Source organism: Dasypus novemcinctus, chromosome 19, assembly GCF_030445035.2.
Source record: "Dasypus novemcinctus isolate mDasNov1 chromosome 19, mDasNov1.1.hap2, whole genome shotgun sequence".
NCBI lineage: Eukaryota > Metazoa > Chordata > Mammalia > Cingulata > Dasypodidae > Dasypus > Dasypus novemcinctus.
The window spans coordinates 78,862,683-78,883,553 of NC_080691.1; the positions used below are offsets into that span (position 1 = coordinate 78,862,683).

Here is a 20,871-nt window from a genome sequence, read left to right on the forward strand (position 1 = left end):
TGAGCTTACTTCCCATGGCTCTAGCTTAAGGCTCCAACATCAAAACTTCAACATCAAAACCCTTGGCTTTGTCCTTTGCCACACCTTTTATCTGTGAATCCCCACGCCTTAGAACCCAAGGGGCGGGGACTCAAAGCCCTAATGACGTGGCCCAATCAAAGCCCTAATCATAACTTAATCACTCCCAGGTACAGACCAGATTACAAACATAATCCAATATCTATTTTTGGAATTCATAACCATATCAAACTGCTACAGAGGGTAATATTGATGAGGGCTTAAGAGTGATGGCTCTAAGGAAATACTGGTTTAGTTTCAAGTCCTATTTCTGTCACTTCCTAGCTGGGTGACTTTGGGAAATTTACTCAGTCTCTCTGAGTGAAGTTCAATTCTCATGTTTCAAAACTTCAAACAACAGACTGTGATATCTATCACAGTTAAACATACTTTAAGTATGTTAATTTTTTCATTCTTAAACAACCATTATTATAGTTAATACTAATATCCTCTTTTTACAAATGAGGAAACAGAGGAATAGAGCATTTAATTGTCTTGCAAAACTCATACAGTTAGAATTTGGCAAAACCAAAATTTATTCTCTTAGCCACTTTGTTGTAGTATGCTACATGGGAGCTCATAAAATGGTGCCTGATATAACTTTAACATATCTTTAACACTCAGAAAACACTCAAATTTTAAAATTAACTATGAATTATGACATAGGGGAAGGACTAAGATTGTTGTGTTCTACTCCCAGAAGTTGGGAAAACTGAGAATATCTGTCTATCATTTAAGGTTCAGTGCAGGAAACAGAAACCAATCAAGGCCTTTCAATTAGGAAGGGATTTAACTCAGAGAATTAGTTGCTCACAAAATTATGGAAGCAATGGAGGAATTGATATCAGTAGGTGGCTGCCTGGATTTTGGCTTCAAGGGCCCCTCTATAGCTATGATTCAGAGTTCAGAAACTGCTGCTTGCATTTTGCCACACATCTCTGAAATTGAGAGCTGGACATTTGCATGGAGAAGTTCAGTCACAGTTAACTACTGACTGCTGGACACCACTTGTTTACCATAACTACTGAGGAAGGGCTTTCTGGTCTACTTTATGTGTTCCAACCTTTTGCTTCCCAAATGCCATGGATACATCTCCTTGGAGATCCTAAATTATATCCAGGACTTTAGTCTCAAGGGATTCTGGGAAATGTAGTTTGTAGATCTCCTGCCCCTGCAATACATGGGGTGGGACATAGAACAGGGGTGGGAATCATCACTGAATGAGGCCAGTGGATGGCAAGGAATGACAATGAGCAATAAATTGTTCACTCTGAGCTTCAGGGATAAAAGCCTTTGCATCCTTTCTGCCCAAGCCAGGGAGATGGAACATTCTTTTACCTGCCTGGGGGGAACGTTGATGCATCTCTGAGGTCTACTGTGGATCTCCTTCCCAACAGATGGAGTACTCCTTGTCCATAATTAGCCATGTGGGCTTGGTCATCTCCCTGGTGTGCCTCGTCTGTGCCATCGCCACGTTCCTGCTGTGTCGCTCCATTCACAACCGCAACACCGACCTACACCTGCACCTCTGTGTGTGCCTCTTCCTGGCCAAGATTCTCTTCCTCACCGGTGTGAACAGGACAGAAAACAAGGTCTCATACTCCCCAGGCTGCACCCTGTATCCCTTATAGCCTCATCATCTCCACATCTGTCCCAATCCTCTCTATCCAAGTCCCTCTGTGCTCATCTCTATCTCAGGACCTTTGCACTTGCTGTGCCTTCTGCTGGCAACACTTTCCCTCCAGCTCCTTATTTTGTTGACTCCTTCTTGAGATAGATCAGCCTAAAGTCACTTTCAGGATGAATATATGTAATGTTATCCTTCTTATTGTTTCTCTCTGAACTTGTAGTTCTCAACTGGTGTGATTCTGTCTGCCAGAGGACAAAGGCAATGTCTGGAGACAATTTTGGTAATCATAGCTATTAGAGGGAGAGTGCTACTGGGATTCAGTGTGTAAAGGTCAAGAATGCTGCTGCTAATAATTCTACTATGCACAGGTGAACCTTCACAATGTAGAGTTAACTGTACCCAAATGATACTAGGGCTATAGTCGGGAAATTCTACTGTTACCTATCCCTTCATTTTGTTTTTTTCTCCTGGAATTTACAGGATTATTGATCATTGCTTATTTATTGTTTTCCTTGCATATCTGTATCACCTATTGGAAAGTGATCTCTATGTGGGCAAGGACTTTGATCAGTTCACTAACTATAACCATGCTAGACCCATAGCAGACACTCAGGGTTTCCCAAAAGAATGCTATTGACATTTTGGGTGAATTGATTGAACTTTTTGTAAAACTGACCTTCTCACTGTGGCATGTGTATCTTCCCAGACCCCTTTAGAATTAAATGATAGTGGTGCCCCCTCATCTTTTTGACCGGGGTTTTGCAAACTTTTTCTGTAAAGTCTAGATAGTAAAAAAAAAAATTTTTTTTTACTTTGGCACCGTACGGTTTCTGTTGTCGTAACTACTGAACTCTGTTTTGCTGAGAGAAAACTGCCACAGATAATTTTTAAATAGATGTGGGTATGTGCCAATAAACGTTTATTTACAAAAGAGACTGCCAGACCATTGGCTTCTGGCTTGCTGTTCCCCTGTTCTTACCAATATCCCTTAAAGTAGGGTGATCAACCATCTACTTTGCTTTGCCTTAAACCTCTCAGTTGTAACACTGACTTTCATGCATTCAGGGAAACCTCAGCCCCAGGCAACCCAGGATGCATGGGCAGCTGACCAAAGGGAAGGACTCACTTCCCTTTAAGAACCACTGTGTCTCTCTAAATGTCTGTGGGATGAGTAAATGGCCAAGTTTGAGGAACTGCAATCAAGGCAGTCAGCTCCCTGCCCTCCTCCCTTCAAGGGTGCTCCCTGGATGGGGACACTGAAGGAGCGTGTTTCTTCTCTCCAGCTGGGCTGTGCCATCATCGCAGGCTTTCTGCACTACCTTTTCCTCGCCTGCTTCTTCTGGATGCTGGTGGAAGCCGTCATGCTCTTCTTGATGGTCAGGAACCTGAAGGTGGTGAATTATTTCAGCAGTCGCAACGTCAAAATGCTGCACCTGTGTGCCTTTGCCTATGGGCTCCCAGGACTGGTGGTGGTTGTCTCTGCCAGTGTCCAGCCAAAGGGCTATGGGATGCGTGATCGGTGAGTGTTGTCCTCTCCCTGAAGACCCTTCTGCCAGGGCTGATGATGATTATTATATGAATAAGAAGGAGAGCTGTAATGGAAGCAGTGGCCATGGCTACAATTTATTGAGGTCTTATTATTTATTGTTGGACTCAGGGCAGCCATGTATAGCAGCACAGAATGAACACTACACAAATCCAGAGGACGCTATTTATACTGCAGTATAGGCAATTGGTGCTGCTGTAGTCAGAGGACTTTTTGGTACAGTTTTAAAATCATGGACTCTGGAGTAACCATCTTGGGTTTAAATCCTGGCTGTATTACCTTTAACTTGGTCAAATAACTTAATCTCTGTGTGCTTCCCTTTCCCCATCTAAAAAATGGGCCTAATATCAATGCATACATCATTGTGTTACTATGAGGATTAAATGAGTTATTTTCTGGGCAATATTTAGAACAGTGACTGGGTGCCTAGTAAAGCACCTTTAAACAAGATAATCACTATTATCACTATTAGTTTAAGCTTTGTCCATTCTAAAGAGAAATATGTCTATCACATTTCCATGGGAGATAATTTTAGGAAGCACACTGATGAACATTCCTTTTCTTAAAAATAAATTCTCTTTTTACTTAAAGGGTATTATAACAGCACGCTATTCTCATAATTTCACAGACATGACCGTACAGTATAAGTAAAAGTGAGTCATTTTGAAGAAAACATCAATGACAAGAGGTTTTTCGATAGTGTCTACACTGTAACATGCTGTTATATCATTTAATCTATGACATAAATTTGAGAAAATGTTATTATCTCAATTTACAGGTGAAGAAACTGAGGCTCAGTGTAGTGAAGAGTTTCCCCCCATTCCTCAATGAGAATGGGGCAGAATGAGCATATAATGCTGGGTCTTTCCAATTTTGGGGTCCTGCTAATTGACCCTGTGCTGTAGGCACTTTCCTCAGCTATGTTTGGGGAATTAAGTACTCAGGTTCCTCACTGCATGCTAATGGTTTGTACTCAGGTGAGGTCATGAGATAAGGAGGTGAAGAAAGTCATATTAAATAAGCATGCTTCACGGGACCTGCTCTACCATGAGAATTTTCGTAGGAGTCTCACCTCCCAAGATTCTCCCATTAATTTTACATGTTATATTCTCTGTAATATTCCTCAACAGAAATCCTATCAGTTAAGAATTAATGGTCTCCATTTATAGAAGAACAAACTGAGATGCCTAAGTCCTGAAGTGATATGGACAATATCATCTCCATCATTCCACCTTTTGGTTACTCTACTTCTTAAGACTCACATTCCAGGGAGAGAACATCTAGGTGTCCTTTCTTGATATTTTTCCTTCTCTTAATGGGGAGGAAGGATACTCCTGCTAAGGAAATATTGGAGTACTGTTACTGAATGGTTTTTGGGTAGTGAAATCGGAAAATATCCATTAGATACAGGATGGAAAAATACACTTCGGGCAGTTCACTATTTAACTCTCATTTTTCTCTCTCTCTTTCCCTTTCTTGCTTCTTCCCTCACTCGTTCCTTTCCTCTTTCCTTCTTTCACTCTCTGTCTCTATCTTTTTAACAAATAAGCATCAAATGGCTGGTCTATGCCAGTGTTGGGTGCAACAAAGATGAGCAATAAGGTAATACCAAAATTGTCATCCAACTCATAGGTTAGAAGGGGAGACAGAAAATTTATACCTAATCAAAACAATGAACACGATAATTTATGATAGTGATAGATGATATTTAAAAAAGAAAACATTTAGTAGAAGTAGGAGTAGGATACTTTAACTAGGGATGGTCTATAGTGGTTTCTCAGAGGAGGTGAAATTTGAGCTCTTTGAAGGGAGTATCAGTGGAGTTCTGGAGAGAGGGTAAAGGGATTCCAAAGGCTCTGAAGATTTCATATACAATTGTCCAGGAAACATAAATTTCTGGACACAGGAAAATGAAGACTCACTTGTTCCAAAGGAAACGAATCTGGGACATGCTCATCTGAGTCTCACCTCCCAATATTCTTCTCTGTAGCGCTAATGTTGGGGCATGATTACTGTAGAGTCTTGACTTTGGGACGAGTGATGACTTCTCTTGTTTTTCTCCATAGCTGCTGGCTGAATACAGAGACAGGATTCATCTGGAGTTTCCTGGGGCCTGTCTGCACAATCATAATGGTGAGCATTATGCTTGGTGAAGTATGTTCTGGAGGAAGACCAAGGAGGGGGATCAGAAAGTGTCAGAGCAGGGTGCACAGAAGTTCTCCATTCTGATCTTGAGTCTTGAGATTTCAAAATTAGAGTGTAATATATTTAACTTCTGACTTCTTTAGGCCCAAATGCAAATGCTCCTGGGAGTGACATAATCTTATATCATTTTTCTTCAATAAGATTGGGTCTGCAAATCTCTTCTAAGTAGAGATATTAAATGAGAGAAAAGGTAGGAAGAAATTAAGAACAATTTGGAAGGAGTGAGTGAGAGAGGGAAATGGCAGGAGGGAGACAATGGGAAGCCTGGAGATATTAAATACCATCTTCTTGCTTCCATTACAGACACTAAAGTCCTGCCAAATGTTTATTTCCTGACATTCGCTCATGGTTGCTTATTTCCCTGTGTTATTTGTAATTTTTAGTTGTGAGTTCACATTTGACTGATTTAAGTATTGGGGATGCTGAAGGTATATTCCTCCAGAAAGGGTATGCTCTTACTTCTATCAGTTTCCTTGAAGGTAGTACCAACCTGAAACATTTTTTTTTCAAATTCTACTCAATTTATTCATTTTTTTTTTTAAAAGATTTATTTATTTATTTAATTTCCCCTCCTCCCCTGGTTGTCTGTTTTCGGTGTCTATTTGCTGCGTCTTGTTTCTTTGTCCGCTTCTGTTGTCATCAGCGGCACGGGAAGTGTGGGCGGCGCCATTCCTGGGCAGGCTGCACTTTCTTTCGCGCTGGGCAACTCTCCTCACGGGCGCACTCCTTGCGCGTGGGGCTCCCCACGCGGGGGACACCCTTGCGTGGCGCAGCACTCCTTGCGCGCATCAGCGCTGCTCATGGCCAGCTCCACACGGGTCAAGGAGGCCCAGGGTTTGAACCGCGGACCTCCCATATGGTAGACGGACGCCCTAACCACTGGGCCAAAGTCCGTTTCCAATTTATTCATTTTTTAAAAAATATTACATTCAAAAAATATGAGGTCCCCATTCACTCCCACCGCCCCCACCCCACGACTCCCCACACAGTAACACTCTCCCCTATCATCATGACACATCCATTGCATCTGGTGAGTACATCTCTGGGCATCGCTGCATCTCATGTCCCGTGTTCCACGCCATAGCCCACACTTTCCCACATTCCATCCAGTGGGCCATGGGAGGACATACAATGTCCGGCAATTGTCCCTGCAGCACCACCCAGGACAACTCCAAGTCCCGAAAATGCCTCCACATCTCATCTCTTCCTCCCATTCCCCACACCCAGCAGCCACCGTGGCCACTTTTTCCACACCAATGCCACATTTTCTCAATTATTAACCACAATAGTTCATGAATAAAATATCATTAAGTCCACTCTAATCCTTACTGTATTCCTCCTTCCTGTGGACCTTGACTTGGTTGTGTTCATTCCACATCTATGTCAAGAGGGGGCTTTGATTCCACATGGATACTGGATGCAATCCTCCTGCTTTCAGTTGTAGGCACTCAAGGCTCCATGGTGTGGTGGTTGACATTCTTCAACTCCATGATAGCTCCAGCTTATCATAGTTTTCACCCATGTAGATGTCAGCTTACATCCTTCCTCTACCCCCAAATTTCCTGTAAGCCTATCTTCCAGTCTCTAGCTCTCTGAGGCAGCTTGCTTATTTCATATCATTGAGCTCATGTAGTATTTGTCCTTCAATGCCTGGGTTGCTTCACTCAACATAAGGTTCTCAAGATTCATCCATGTTATCACATGTGTTTGTAGTGTATTTGTTCTTAAAACCGAGTAGTATTCCATTGTATGTATATACCACATTTTATTGATCCATTCATCTGTTGATGGGCATTTGGGTTGATTCCAACTTTTGGCGGTAGTGAACAATGCTGCTCTGAACATTGGTGTGCATATATTGGTTTGTGTCCTTGTTTTCAGTTCTACTGGGTATATACCCACCAGTGGAATTGCTGGGTCATATGGCAAATCTATGGTTAGTTTTTTGAGAAACCGCCAAACTGTCCTCCAGAATGGTTGGATCCTTCTGCATTCCCACCAGCAGTGGATGAGTGTTCCCATTTCTTCACATCCTCTCCAGCATTCATATTCTTCTGTTTTTTTTCATAGCTGCCAATCTTACAGGAGTAAGGTGGTATCTCATTGTAGTTTTGATTTGCATTTCCCTGATAGCTAAAGATTTGGGGCATTTTTTCATGTGCTTTTTTAGCCATTTGTATTTCTTCTTTGGAAAAGTCTCTGTTTAAATCTTTTTCCCATTTTTAAAATGGGTTGTTTATCTTTGTATTTTCAAGATATAGGAGTTCTTTTTATATGCAAGTTATAAGTCTCTTATCAGATATATGGTTGCCGAATATTTTCTCCCATTGTGTGGGTTCCCTTTTTACTTTCTTGACAAACTCCTTTGAGGTGCAGAAGGCTTTAATTATGAGGAAGTCCCATTTATCTATTTGTTCTTTTGCTGCTTGTGCTTTTGATGTGATGTTCATGAAGCCATTTCCTATTACAAGGTCTTGTAGATGTTTCCCTACATTGCTTTCCAAGATCTTTATGGTCTTGGCTCTTATATTTAGGTCTTTGATCCATCTTGAGTTGATCTTTGTTTAAAGTACTTTCTATTTCATTTAGTTCTTCTCTTATCTTTGTTATTTCCTTCCTTCTTCTTCCTGTGGGATTATGTTGTTGTTTTTTTTCTAATTCCTCCAAATGTGCAGTTATTTCTTCAATTTTTGCTTTCTTCTTTTTTGATGTATGAATTTATGGCTATAAATTTCCCTCTCAGTACTGCTTTTGCTGCATCCCATAAATTGTGGTAGGTTGTGTTATCATTATCATTTTTTTCAAGGTAGTCATTGATTTCTATTGAAATTTCCTCTTTGACCCACTGTTTTTCTGAGAGAGTGCTGTTTAATTTCCATATCTTGGTGTGAAATCTGGGCCTCTGGCCCTTGCAGATTTCCAGCTTCACTCCACTGTGGTCAGAGATATTATTTTGTATGATTTCAATCTTTCTGAATTCATTAAGCCTTTCTTTGTGGCCTAGCATATGGTCTATCTTGGAGAATGATCCATGTGCACTTGAGAAAAATGTATATCCTGCTGTGTTTGGGTGTAATGATCTGTATATGTCTATTAAATCCAGCTCCCCTAATATACTGTTCAAATATTTTGTTTCTGTAGTCATTCTTTTTTGAGATGTTCTGTCCAGAGTTGATAGTGGTGTATTAAAATCCCCCACTAGAATTGTAGATGCATCTATTCTTTCACTTAGTTTTTCCAGCGTTTGCCTCATGTATTTAGAGGCACCCTTGTTAGGAGCATAAATATTTATGATTGTTCGTTCTTCTTGACAGATTGTCCCTTTCACTAATATGTAGTATCCTTCTTTGTCTCTCACAATTGTTTCGCATTTAACGTCTATTTTGTCTGATAGTAATATAGCTACTCCTGTCTCTTTTTTTGGTTATTGTTTGCTTGTAAGATTGTTTTCCAATCATTCACTTTCAGCCTCCATGAGTCTCTGGGTCTAAGATGTGTCTCTTGTAGACAGAATATAGATGGGTCATATTTCCTTATCCAATGTCCCAGTCTGAATCTTTTGATAGGTGAGTTTAATCCGTTGACATTCAGTGTTATTACTTTCAAGGAATTATATATGTTAGCCATATTTTGATTGGACTTGTGTTTGTCATATTTTGTTTGTTTGTTTTTTTCTTCTCTTTTTGTCTTTTTTGTTGCTCTTACACTCTCCTCCAACTCTGCCTGTCCTGTTTTTTCCTTTCTTCCTGCAGAACTCCCTTTAGAATTTATTGAAGGGGAGGTTTCTTGTTGGCATACTCTTTCAATTTCTGTTTATCTGTGAATATTTTGAACTCTCCATCATTTTTGAATGCTAGTTTAGCTGGATAGAGTATTCTTGGTTGGAAATTTTTTTCTTTTAGTACCTTGACTATATCATACCACTGCCTTCTTGCCTCCATGGTTTCAGATGAGAAATTACCACTTAATCTTATGGAACTTCCCTTGTATGTGATGGTTTTCTTTTCTCTTGCTGCTTTTAGAATTTTCTCTTTGTCTTGAGCATTGGATAATTTTACAAGTATATGTCTTGGGGTGGGCCTGTTGAGGTTTATGATGTTTGGGGTGCGCTGTGCTTCTTGGATATGTACATCTGTCTCTTTCAGTAGATTTGGGAAGTTTTCAGCCGTTATTTCCTGCAACACTCCTTCTGACCCCTTTCCCTTCTCTTCTCCTTCTGGGATGCCTATAATACATATGTGTGTGTGTTTTGCATTGTCATTCAGGTCCCTAAGTCCTAGCTGGATTTTTTCTATCTTTTTATCGATCAATTCTACTATCTGTTTGATTTCCGATGTACTGTCTTCCACATTGCTAATTCTCTTCTCTGCCTCTTCTAATCTGCTGCTATTTGCTGCAAGTGTATTTTTGATTTCTTGAACTGTGGTGTTCATTCCCATCATATCTGTTATCTTTTTGCATATGTCTGCAATTTCCCCTCCAAGTGCTGTCTTCATATTGTTAACCTCTTCCTTTACTTCATTAAATTTGTCTGTGATATATGTTCTGAGATCTTTAATTAACTTTTGCGAGGTTCTGCTCCCCTTCCTGGTTTTTAGTTTGTTCATTGGATTCAGCCATGTTTTCCTGATTACTGGTTTGGTTTGTAGATTTTTGTTGCTGTCTGGTCATCATTTTATCTTGATGGAATCAATCAGTTCCTTAGCTTCTTTGTCTAGTCTTGGGGATTAATTAGCTGTTGTTTTTTGCGTAAGTGTTATATCTTCTCGTTGTCACTTTGTTCTTCTTATTCTAATTTCTTATTGCTGGCAGAGTTCACTTTGAAGGAAAGTATAGGGCCAGGGAAAGGCAATTGTGTAAGAAAGGAAAATGTGTAAAGTAGTATTGGTAATAAATGTTAACAGAGCAACAATATGAGATCTGGGAGGATGGATATTAGATTCATGTAAGTTGTGTAGAGTTATAGCAATAAGTAGAGTAACTATAATGTAGTCACCTGAATATGGGAGGAATATGGTATGAATTAAAAAGCTAGTGTTTTCGTGAGAGAGGGAAAGAGAAAAGAAAGGCAATAGTTTCAAGAGTGGATAAAAGACAGAAAACAAAACAAAGGTATTAGAAATTAAGAGTTAGACAATTTGGGGATCAAAGAAAGGGAAGTGGAATATAGGAGAGACAGTAGATGATGGAGGATATCAAGATGTGGGGGAAAGGGGATAGTGTAGGTAGCCAAAGTCAATTCACACAGAAATGAGGCAACGGAGGATGAGGAAACCCAGCAATTGTGAGGTGTTCCCTGCAGCAACTTCCCACCAAATCGATGTCCAGACACCTCCTGCCCTGCAAAATCCTGAAACAGCCTGGTCCCGAAGAATTTCCAATGCTGCCCAGCCACTTCTTTGCAGGAGAGTCTATAAGGTGCACTCACTCAACCACCATCTTGCCCCGCCCCTCCCCAACCTGAAACATTTTTAAAGGAATTTCCCATCTCAGGGCTTCCCAATTATTAAGGTAGTATATAAGTAGAACTCCCAATTCATGGGCAGTCAGAGCTGTGCTTCTCTTTCCCTCCCCTCCTGTTTTCTATTTCTCCCCTCTTCCCTTCCCTTGCTCCTGTCCTCACTTTGCCTGTTCTGACCCTTTTTTCCCTCCACCCCCTCTCGCTTTCCCCTTCTCTCCTTTGTCCTCTCTTCTCATCTTGTCCTTCCTTCTTGTCTTTTCTTCTTTTCCCCATTTGCTTTTCCCCTTCTCCCCTCCACTCCATTCTTTTCTCTTTATTCTTCATTTAGATCAAAAGCCCAGACAGACAAGTTACCTTCTTTTCTCTCTTTTCCAGTATTTTGTTTTCTATTTTACACTTTCACCAAGGGTATGGTCCTACTTTTATTTGGTGGTCTCCCTATCTTATGTCGAATCAAGGGCTTGCCTTTTGTTCCCAAATTGACCATTAAATTCCCAAACTCTAGACTTCTGTTTTTTAGAAATACCCTTTGGGCAGCTACAGGGTCAGTTCTAGCTCATGACTCTAGTTTCATAATTACTCATTTGTGGCCTCTGAGGATTTCCTTTATTTTCTTACAAGCTCAGGTGTAAATTTAAGAGGATGTCTGTTGGGTTTCAACAAGCACTTTTGGGGTTTTGCAGCAGGAGATGGTTTCAGAGTGGTCTTCCCGAGACCCAAAACTGACCTTACTCCTCAGCTTGAAGCCCTTCCATGGTCTCTCTGTTGCCCTCATGGTGGTGCCCACTTCCCTTAAACTAGTGCTCAAGGTCTCTCACTACGTGGCCCTATCAATTTCCTAGCTTCCCACTTCTGCACCTTTCCTCACACCCAGTGCACTGGTTGTTCTAATGGACTTCCTTCTCCTGAAAGACACCAAGTTCTCTCCACTAGGCTCCCCTCACAAGGGTAGGGGTGAGGTGGTGGGGCTCACACCATGTGTGTGAAACATTTAGCATAATGTTTGGCTATACAGTTGAGCCGTTGTATTGTGATAATGGTAATAATATTTTATACTGTCCATCCCCAAGTCTTCAATGATATTTGACTGCCTTAAAGTTTTATGAATTTGGATTCTTCACCAGGAGATTCTTCCCCCCTCCTGGGGCCAACTGACAGTGTCTGGAGACATATTTGGTTGTCATAACTGGAGGGTGTGTGGATGTGCTTCCATTCAAGATCACAGTCTTTGTCCTCAACTCTGGTCTTGATGCTAACTTCCTGGAGGTGTTCCTTCCGTTTGACTTTGCAGATCAACTCCACCCTCCTCACTTGGACATTGCTGATTCTGAAGCAGAAACTTTCCAGTGTCAATGCTGAAGTCTCAACACTCAAAGACACCAGGTGCAAACCCTTTTCCTTTCCTCCCTCTTCCAGTCTTCCTTTTTTATTTCCACATGCATTTATTGAATGCCAGGTTATGTCCCCAAAACAGAGAGTGATGAGGACTGTTTAGAATTGCACCATTTCTAGGACTGGAACCAGACTGGGACTCAAACCCCAGCACTATCACTTCCTTGCTGTGTGACTTTAGGCAATTTACATATCTCTCTAATGGTCGGTTTTCTCATCTATAGAATAGAAGTATTCAAACTGCCTGCTTCTTGAGGTTTATGAGTCCTATAGTTCAGTGTCTAGAAACAATGAGTGCTACACATATTATGGTTATCAATACTATTTTCCAGCTTTTCTCCCATGCATACTTAGGGGTATATATTTACAAAAACCAGAATAATTATATTTTCATAACTGTTTTTTCTCTTTATAAGATAATATATCATGAATATTTTCCCACTTAACTAGAAATTCTTTTACAACATCATTTTTTACATGTCATTTCAGTATAAAGATGAAACATTGTTTATTTAAACTGCCACTTATTCATGAATATTTAAGTTGTCTGGTGGTTTTTTTTTTCTTTTATAAACCATAGTCTTTGGATTAACTTATATCTATCTTCTTGCATCATTGTGGTTTTATTTGCATTTTCCTGTTGACTAATAAGTTGAGCACCTTCTCATCTGTTTATTGGGCCTCTTTGTATTTTTGGAGAGATGTCTATTTAAGTCCTTTGCCCACTTTTACATTTTTGACTTTTTGTTACTGACTGACACAAATACGTGCGGGATTTGATTTCCTGCATTGTCCCTTGGAGCCTCCACCTTGAGTTCATCTCCCACAGGTGGGGACTCACCTGGTGGCAGCCTCAGATGATTCCTGGGCCAGGGAGGGGGTCCACCAGGAAACAGCCGCATCCCAGCAGCTTATCCTTTGCATTCCCCCCAGGTTACTGACGTTCAAGGCCTTTGCCCAGGTCTTCATCTTGGGCTGCTCCTGGGTGTTGGGCATTTTCCAGATTGGAGCCATGGCCAGGGTCATGGCCTACCTGTTCACCGTCATCAACAGCCTGCAGGGAGCCTTCATCTTCCTCATTCACTGCCTGCTCAGTCGCCAGGTGTGTGGCCACCGCCCTCCTGGCTCCCCACCCCCCTTCCCTGGTTGGGCCTGTGCAGGGTCCATTCCCCGAGCCTAGGAGTCATCTGTCCACGTGATGTGTCTCCACCTCCAGGTGCGAGAAGAGTACAGGAGGTGGTTCACCGCGAAGACCAAGCTGAGCTCGCAGTCCCAGACCTCAGGGATCGTACTGTCATCCTTGCACTCTTCATCCAAAATGGTGAGAGCCCGCGTGTTTGCACAGGCTCCTTAGTGCGAGCTGAGAGCATCCACACTGGTATCTCACTGAATAAGGGGTGGGTGAAGAGTGGGGATTCGTGAGCCAGATCGCCCAGGTTTAAATCCCAGTTCTGCCCCTTGATTGCTGCAAAACCTTGTGTAAATTATTTAACCAGACTCTTATAGTGATAAAAAATAGTGAATACACATTAAATTTTTATTTTACTCATTAATCAATGAGAAGAAGCAGGCTTATTCAATAACTGGTTTAAAAGACAATCTGAAGAACAGAGCTATCATCCATCCATCTATCTATCTAATCATTTATCTATCTATTAACCTATCTCTATCATCTAACTATCTCTATCATCTGTCATCTATCTTCTATGACATTTTCTATGTAATCTATCTATATCTATCACAATCATCTATCTATTACATCTCTGTATCTATATATTTACATAATTATCTAATAGTTTAACATCCATTTGTCTATTACATCTATTTATATCTATATTTATGTAATTATCTAATAATTTATCATTCATCATTTATTTTATTTTATGCATTTGTATATCTATCTCTCCATCCTTGTCTTTTATTACTCACATCCCCTTTTCATTCTGCTCTATCATACTGGTACTATGCAATTGTTCAAACACTCTAGGCTCATTTTTCCCTGAAAATATAATCCTAAGTGCTCATTTTGCCTTGAGTGATGTGCCTCAATATCCACCTGCCAGGTCCCTCACCTCCCTCATACCTTCTCCATGAAGTTTCCACTGAGAAGTCACCTACTCTGACATCCCTGCCCCCTCCTCTCTGCATTCATGAAATTTAAAAAAAAATTTTTTCATAGCAGTTTCTATTTTTTTACATCCTACAATTTATTTAGCTTTTCTCTTTTTCATTTATGGTACGCCTTCCCCTGATTCCTTCACCAATGTTTTCCAAGCACCTAGAACACATCGATAGGCACCAAATAGTTCCTCAAGTGATATCTGTTTAATGAATAGGAAAGCATTACTTCAGTTTCCTCATTTGTAAAATGGGATATGATCATTCTTACATTGAAAGGCTGTCCTGTTGATTAGATGAGTGTCTTTGTCTGCCAGGGCTCTTATGACAAATAGCACACAATGTTTGGGCTTAAAAAACAGGAATTTATTGTCTCACAGTCTTAGAGGCTAGAGGTTTGCTTCTTTCTTGGGTCAGTAGCATTCTGCTGCTGGCTGGCCACAATCCTTGGGGTTCCTTGGCTTGAAACTCTTTCTTCTACCATATGTTGTTGTCCTCTCCTTTCTCCTCAGGTCTCTGCTAACTCCTGCTTCTCCATTAAAACCCTTATCTGCATTCAGTTCAGGTTCAACTTAACTTAAATAACAACTTTAGGAGATCCTATTTACAACAAGTTCATACCCACAGGAATGTGGGTTAAGATTAAGAAGGTGTCTAAGTTGGGATACATAATTAAATCTATCAAAGATGAATGACTATGAAAGTCTTTAGATGAGTTCTTAGAACATAGTAAGAGCTCAACCTTAAGTCTTTTTTTGTTGTTGTTGTTGATGTTAAATGATTTATTGCATGATGTTTTAGGGTTCTAAGCTGCTTCAAGCAAATACCATGAAATGGGTTCCTTTAAACAATGAAAATTCATTAAGTTATGGTTTTGAGGCTAGAAAATGTCCAAATCAAAGCATCAAGGCCCTTGGCAGCATCTCCTTGTCTCTTCCTTGTATTCTTTTTTTTTTTAATTTTTTTATTGATTTTGTAAAAATATTACATTAAAAAAATATGAGATCCCATTCAACCCCACCACCACCACCCCACCACTCCCCCCCCCCCCCCAGCAACACTCACTCCCATCATCATGACACATCCATTGGATTTGGTAAGTACATCTCTGGGTATCTCTGCACCTCATGGTCATTGGTCCACATCATGGCCCACACTCTCCCCCATTCCATCCAGTGGGCCCTGGGAGGATTTACAATGTCCGGTGATTGTCCCTGAAGCACCATCCAGGGCAACTCCAAGTCCCAAAGGCGCCTCCACATCTCATCTCTTCCTGCCATTCCCCATACCCATCAGCCACCATGTCCACTTTTCCCACTCCAATGCCACCTTTTCTCTGTGGACCTTGGATTGGTTGTGTCCGTTGCACCTCTATGTCAAGAGGAGGCTCAGATTCCACATGGTTACTGGATGCAATCCTCCTGCTTTCAGTTGTAGGCACTCTAGGCTCCATGGTGTGGTGGTTGTCCTTCTTCAACTCCATCTTAGCTGAGTGAGGTGAGTCCAATAAATCAGATTGTAGGAGCTGGAGTCTTCAACCTTAAGTCTTGAAAAAATCCTGTGAGACAGACGTTATTAGACCGATTTCCATCATGAGGCAACTGAGAATCATAGAGGTTAAGTTTAATGATTTCATGTGAGGCACAGGAATCACTATATTGGAAATACAGCCCAAAGGCTAGACTACATATCTTTGTGCCAACATTGTTTTTTTACTAGACAAAGACTTTAAATCAATTTTATTGAATATGTTGAAAGAAAAAAAAGGAATCATGGACAAAGGCTGAAAGGAAGCCAGGAGAATGATGTCTCATCAAATAGAGATTACTGATACAAGATAGTCATTATAAACAGTAAAGGAACAGAGATTTTAGAGATAAATATCCTATAAATTAAATGAATAACACATTGAAAGTGTTGAATAGCATGTTTGAGAAGGCATATGAAGAAAATAAGGGTCAAATAAAATCCAGTTTGTGGAGGAGAAATAATAAAAGAAGGAATAGAGAGGGAAAAAAGGTAAGAAAAGTGAACAGAGATTAAGGGCCTTGTGGAATATCATCAAGCATATCAACATATGTATAATGGGATTTCCAAGGGAGAGGAAAGAAAGTAAGGGGAAGAAGGAACACCTGGAAGAATAATGGTACAAATACCCAAATATGATAAACTATATGAATTGACTCATCAGAGAAGCTCAGTGTACTCAAAATAAGACACAATAAAGGAGATTCACACTAAGTAGGCCAACATATTTTAAAAAATAATTTTACTGTATTTTTAGTGACAAAGTTATTACAGGAGTAGGAAATTTTTCAGAAATAGTCAGCAACACTATAGACAATTGAAATGACCCATTATCCCACCACATGAAGACATCAGTTAGATAGTTTTGCCTGCAAGTAACTAAGATCTTGATCACTGATGATCTCATTAAATAGGGAATTATTTTTCTTGCAAAAAAAGATGTCCAGAGTTAGTTGTTACTGGTGTTGGCGTCATCATTCAGTGCTGTTGTAAAGGACTCAGGCTTTTCCTGGTCTCTTACCTTATTAAGACACTGGCTTTTCGTCATACTGTTTTTATGGTTACAAGATGGCTGCCACAGTTCCAGACATCATGACTGTGTCCAAGAAAGGAAGAAGTGGGATGGGACAGAAGCAACCAAATAAGCTATCATATCTTTCACTTTAACAGGAACAAAGCCTTTTCCAGAAAATTCTCAACTGTTTTCCCTTTTACATAATTCATGATAACTTTATTATATGCTTACTTATTGTTGTAGAAGACTCTTAGAAAACATGTGTTTGGCTTTCTAGTTTCCAGAGTGTGAGATACTAATAGTGAAGCATTTGAGAATTGCTTTTGGATTTGACACCAGTGTCTGTCACAATAGGGACAATCACTGTTAACATTTTAATGTTAATTTTTCTAGTCTTTTCTTTTTTTGGTATTATCTCCCTTACCCTTTATAAGACCTATATTCCTACAGATATAACCTCTGGAATCACATTTGTCCTAGTCTTGCCACTGACTCTAAGGAAATACTCTTTTCTCCAATCACAGGGTTGAAGTCCTTTCCTGCTTTCAAATATGCAATGGAGCAACACTTGAGGAAAGCAGATGCCTGCAAGAACTTACTCTGAAATCTTCTCTTCAACACTCTACAAGCAAGGATGGGCGGGAATGTCTTCCCATGTTTTCTTGAACTGGTGACAAACACTGGTTTCCTCCATTTGTTTACCAATTCTGCACAGATTAAGTCTCAGCTTCCCATTCTCTGTCCTCATTCTATCTTATCTTCTGTGTTTTGCAACTCCTAGAATTTCCAGAGTATTGTTGAAATAACAGTTACCAGTTCAATGGCACAAGCAAAAATATCCGGCTACCATTTTGTTTTTTCCTAAGCCTGTTTCTGGATGACTTTGAGAGTTTCTCTCCAACTCCCTTCTTGTTTCCTAATAAGACTGGCAGTTAGTAGATAATTTGTCTTCTAACTAACTGTGTTTCCTTATGATAAGTACTCCTTGTGCTTTTAAAGAAAAGGCCAATAAAACTCTAATGAGAGCTCCAGGTGACAAATAAAGCACATAGACATTTAGGCTACTTTGGGGCAAATACTAAAAATAATTTTGCTTTCAGTTTGAGCCTCTCTCTGATGGAGCAGAATTCTAGCACTTCACGGAGGGTTGAAACACTGGATGACAAGTACTTTAGTTCCCTGGACCTTTCAGTAACCAAAATCCTCCTTTTTTCCAGGAATTTTTAAAAATGACTTGGCTCACAGAGTTATCAACACCCTTCTTTACTCATAATTCCCAATACAATCTTGAGTGCCAGGGAGAGAAGGAGATGAACATTTAAACTCTAGACATCCTTACTTCCACAGAGTCCCTAAACTTCACTACTCAAAGTGTGGTCCATGGACCAGCCTCATCATATTCCTGAGAGCTTATGAGAAAAGCATGCTCTCAGCTCCCCTTCCCAGCCCAACTGAATCAGAACCTGCATTTTAATGAGATCCCAAAGTCATTTCATGGAACTACACATGTTTGAGAATCACTGTGTTAGGACATACTTCTATTTGCCATGCTGACAGCAGATTTCTTTAAAACTGGAAAGAAAAACTTCTTCTTGACACTGAACCTTTGCACCTGCCATTCCCTCTTCTTAGGACACCTTTCCTCAAAACCCGGCTAATTTCTACCTTTTCTGTGAGCTTCTGCTTAGTCATCACTTCCAGCAGGAAGCCTTCCATGAAGTTCCTGCAGTGAATTAGGTGTCACTTCTGTGTACCCCCTAGTGCCTCATTCTTCTAACCCTGTATTATAATTTCTGATTTTCCTGGGTGTTTCTGAAATAATGGAATTGTATTTAATGGATTCTCATAAATATGTTGAATAAATGAATGACTGAATGATTACACTGTATTTTGAAAGGGTACAAAAACTAACATTATTTTAAATTTAAATATATTATTCAAACCAAAATCAGAATTTATGATTTTCTAATCAATTTTATTGAAATGTATTTGCAAAATATACAATCCATCTAAAGTGTACAGTCAATGGTATTTGGTATAATTACAGTGCTGTGCATTCACCACTGCAATCAAAATTAGAGCATTTTCATTACTCAAAAAAGAAAAAAAACTTACCCTTTAGTAGTCACCTCCCATTCCTCTATCGTTCCCCTGCCATATTTAACTGCTAATCTATTCCCATCTCTATAAATTTATTTATATTTACATTTTGATTTGGTATAGGTGAGTATAACAATATGTAGCACTTTGTGTCTAGTTTCTTCCATTTAGCATACTTCCTTTTCTACCATTGATGGAAGAATATTAATGTACTCCTGTACCTACAGTCCATAGGAGGAGGGGCAAGATGGCGACGGAGTAAGTGCACCCACATCACCTCTCCTGCAAGGGAATGGCTGAGTGGGGACAGGATCCTGCTTGAGTGAGCTGTTTTGGGAGCCTATGGGATGGCAGGCTTCAGGGTATTGATCTGGAGAGAGTGCGACAAAGAGAGTGGTTTTTTGCGTTGAAACCATGAGTTTCTGGTCCTTGAGACTGGAGCTGTGGGATGGCTGAGCTCTACCCTTGGGTCAGGAAGCTGAGGAGTTCCCCAAGTGTTGCTGGTTATGCAGTGGGGGGGGGGGGAGGGAGGACAAACTCCAAGAGTGGGAGCATTCTGGTGAAGGGTGAAGAGGGGCCCCATGAGTGTGGGTTCAATTGTCTGGATCCCCTTTTTTGAGCTTTGAGGAGCATACCAGCTGGCTTGATTAGAAACCAGGAAGAGGGGGAGGCAAATCTGCTGAGGCAGCCAGATTTACCTAACTTCCCTGGGATAGGAAAAATTGGTCTGGGAGAAGGTAGAGTCAGGCAATCAACTAGTCCTATGCAACACACCTAAGGGAGGGGGACAGTAGGAAGAGTTTAAAAAGCTTTCAAGAGCTTATTTAGGGTTCCCGGCAAGATGTGGGTGCTCTCTGAGTCTCAAAGAGACTGAGAGTCATTACTTTCTGTGATAAGTTAATTCACCAGGGTCCCGTTTGAATTTTGAAAGGGAACACACATATGCTTCGGGCTGCCCTGGGAGAGAAAGAAGTTAGAAAAAAAAGGGGGGGGGAGGTAAGGAGAGATTCCTAATCAGCAGTTCATGCAATCATAAGGAGTTGAAACTGCCCCCTGGGAAAGGGACTCTTTGAAGAGCAAGTCAACCCAGAAAGAAAGTTAGATCAGTGGAGGAGTTTCAGCCTTGAATGTGCAAGGTCTTTAGTTCAATTCCCGGCTCCTCTGAGAATAGTGTCCACTGGGATATTAAACATCTAGCTAATACTTTAGGACAGGGAAAACATAGACATTATCCTTGTATTAGCCTCCCTTGGGTCTCTTATTTTTCCTAAAAAAAAAATTACTTTTGTTACATAATCTAATTTAGTTTACTCACCAAAACCCACTTCAAATCTGCAGTGAGAAAGCTACAGGATAATTGATTGATAAACACCAGCAGCCTGACAAGCTCCACAGGGGCTTAAGGAGGAAATCTGGTTCTTCATAATGTTTGGTGACTCCTTGCCTGTGGGTTTGTCTGTTTCTTTTTAATTTGTTCTTGTCATTCCTTCCTCTTTACCCCTCCCTCCCCCTTTTTTTAAAGTTAGGTGCTGTTGCTTGTTTTCTGTTCACTGTGCTTCATCTTCCTCGAATTTCTCTTTTCTTTACGTACTGATTTTGGCCACCGACATTATCTCTTTTCCTTCCTACATCTTTCTATCTTCTACCTTCTGTTGTTGATCTTACATTCCATCTCTCTTCGCTTAGCCCCCAATTTTTCTGGCTTTTTATTTCTAACACTTCTACTCTGTTTTCTATCTTTTATTAACTCTTTCTGTTATTGTCCTTTCTTTTCTCTTTCCCTCTCTCCTCATTTCTCTGGCCTTTTCATTCATTCTATA

At 40.4% G+C, this 20,871-nt stretch overlaps 1 protein-coding gene across 1 annotated transcript in view; it reads left to right on the top strand.

The window, feature by feature from the left end:
• Positions 1-18,932, top strand: part of LOC101422167 (adhesion G protein-coupled receptor E1-like) — a 67,721-nt gene extending 48,789 nt beyond the window's left edge. The window contains exons 15-21 of the mRNA XM_058281975.2: positions 1,455-1,649; positions 2,971-3,206; positions 5,300-5,366; positions 12,191-12,282; positions 13,225-13,393; positions 13,508-13,612; positions 17,476-18,932. Of these exons, the coding sequence (XP_058137958.1) occupies positions 1,455-1,649; positions 2,971-3,206; positions 5,300-5,366; positions 12,191-12,282; positions 13,225-13,393; positions 13,508-13,612; positions 17,476-17,481 (870 nt within the window). The 3' untranslated portion in view covers positions 17,482-18,932. The remainder of the gene's footprint in view (positions 1-1,454; positions 1,650-2,970; positions 3,207-5,299; positions 5,367-12,190; positions 12,283-13,224; positions 13,394-13,507; positions 13,613-17,475) is intronic.
• The last annotated feature ends 1,939 nt before the right edge of the window (positions 18,933-20,871 follow it).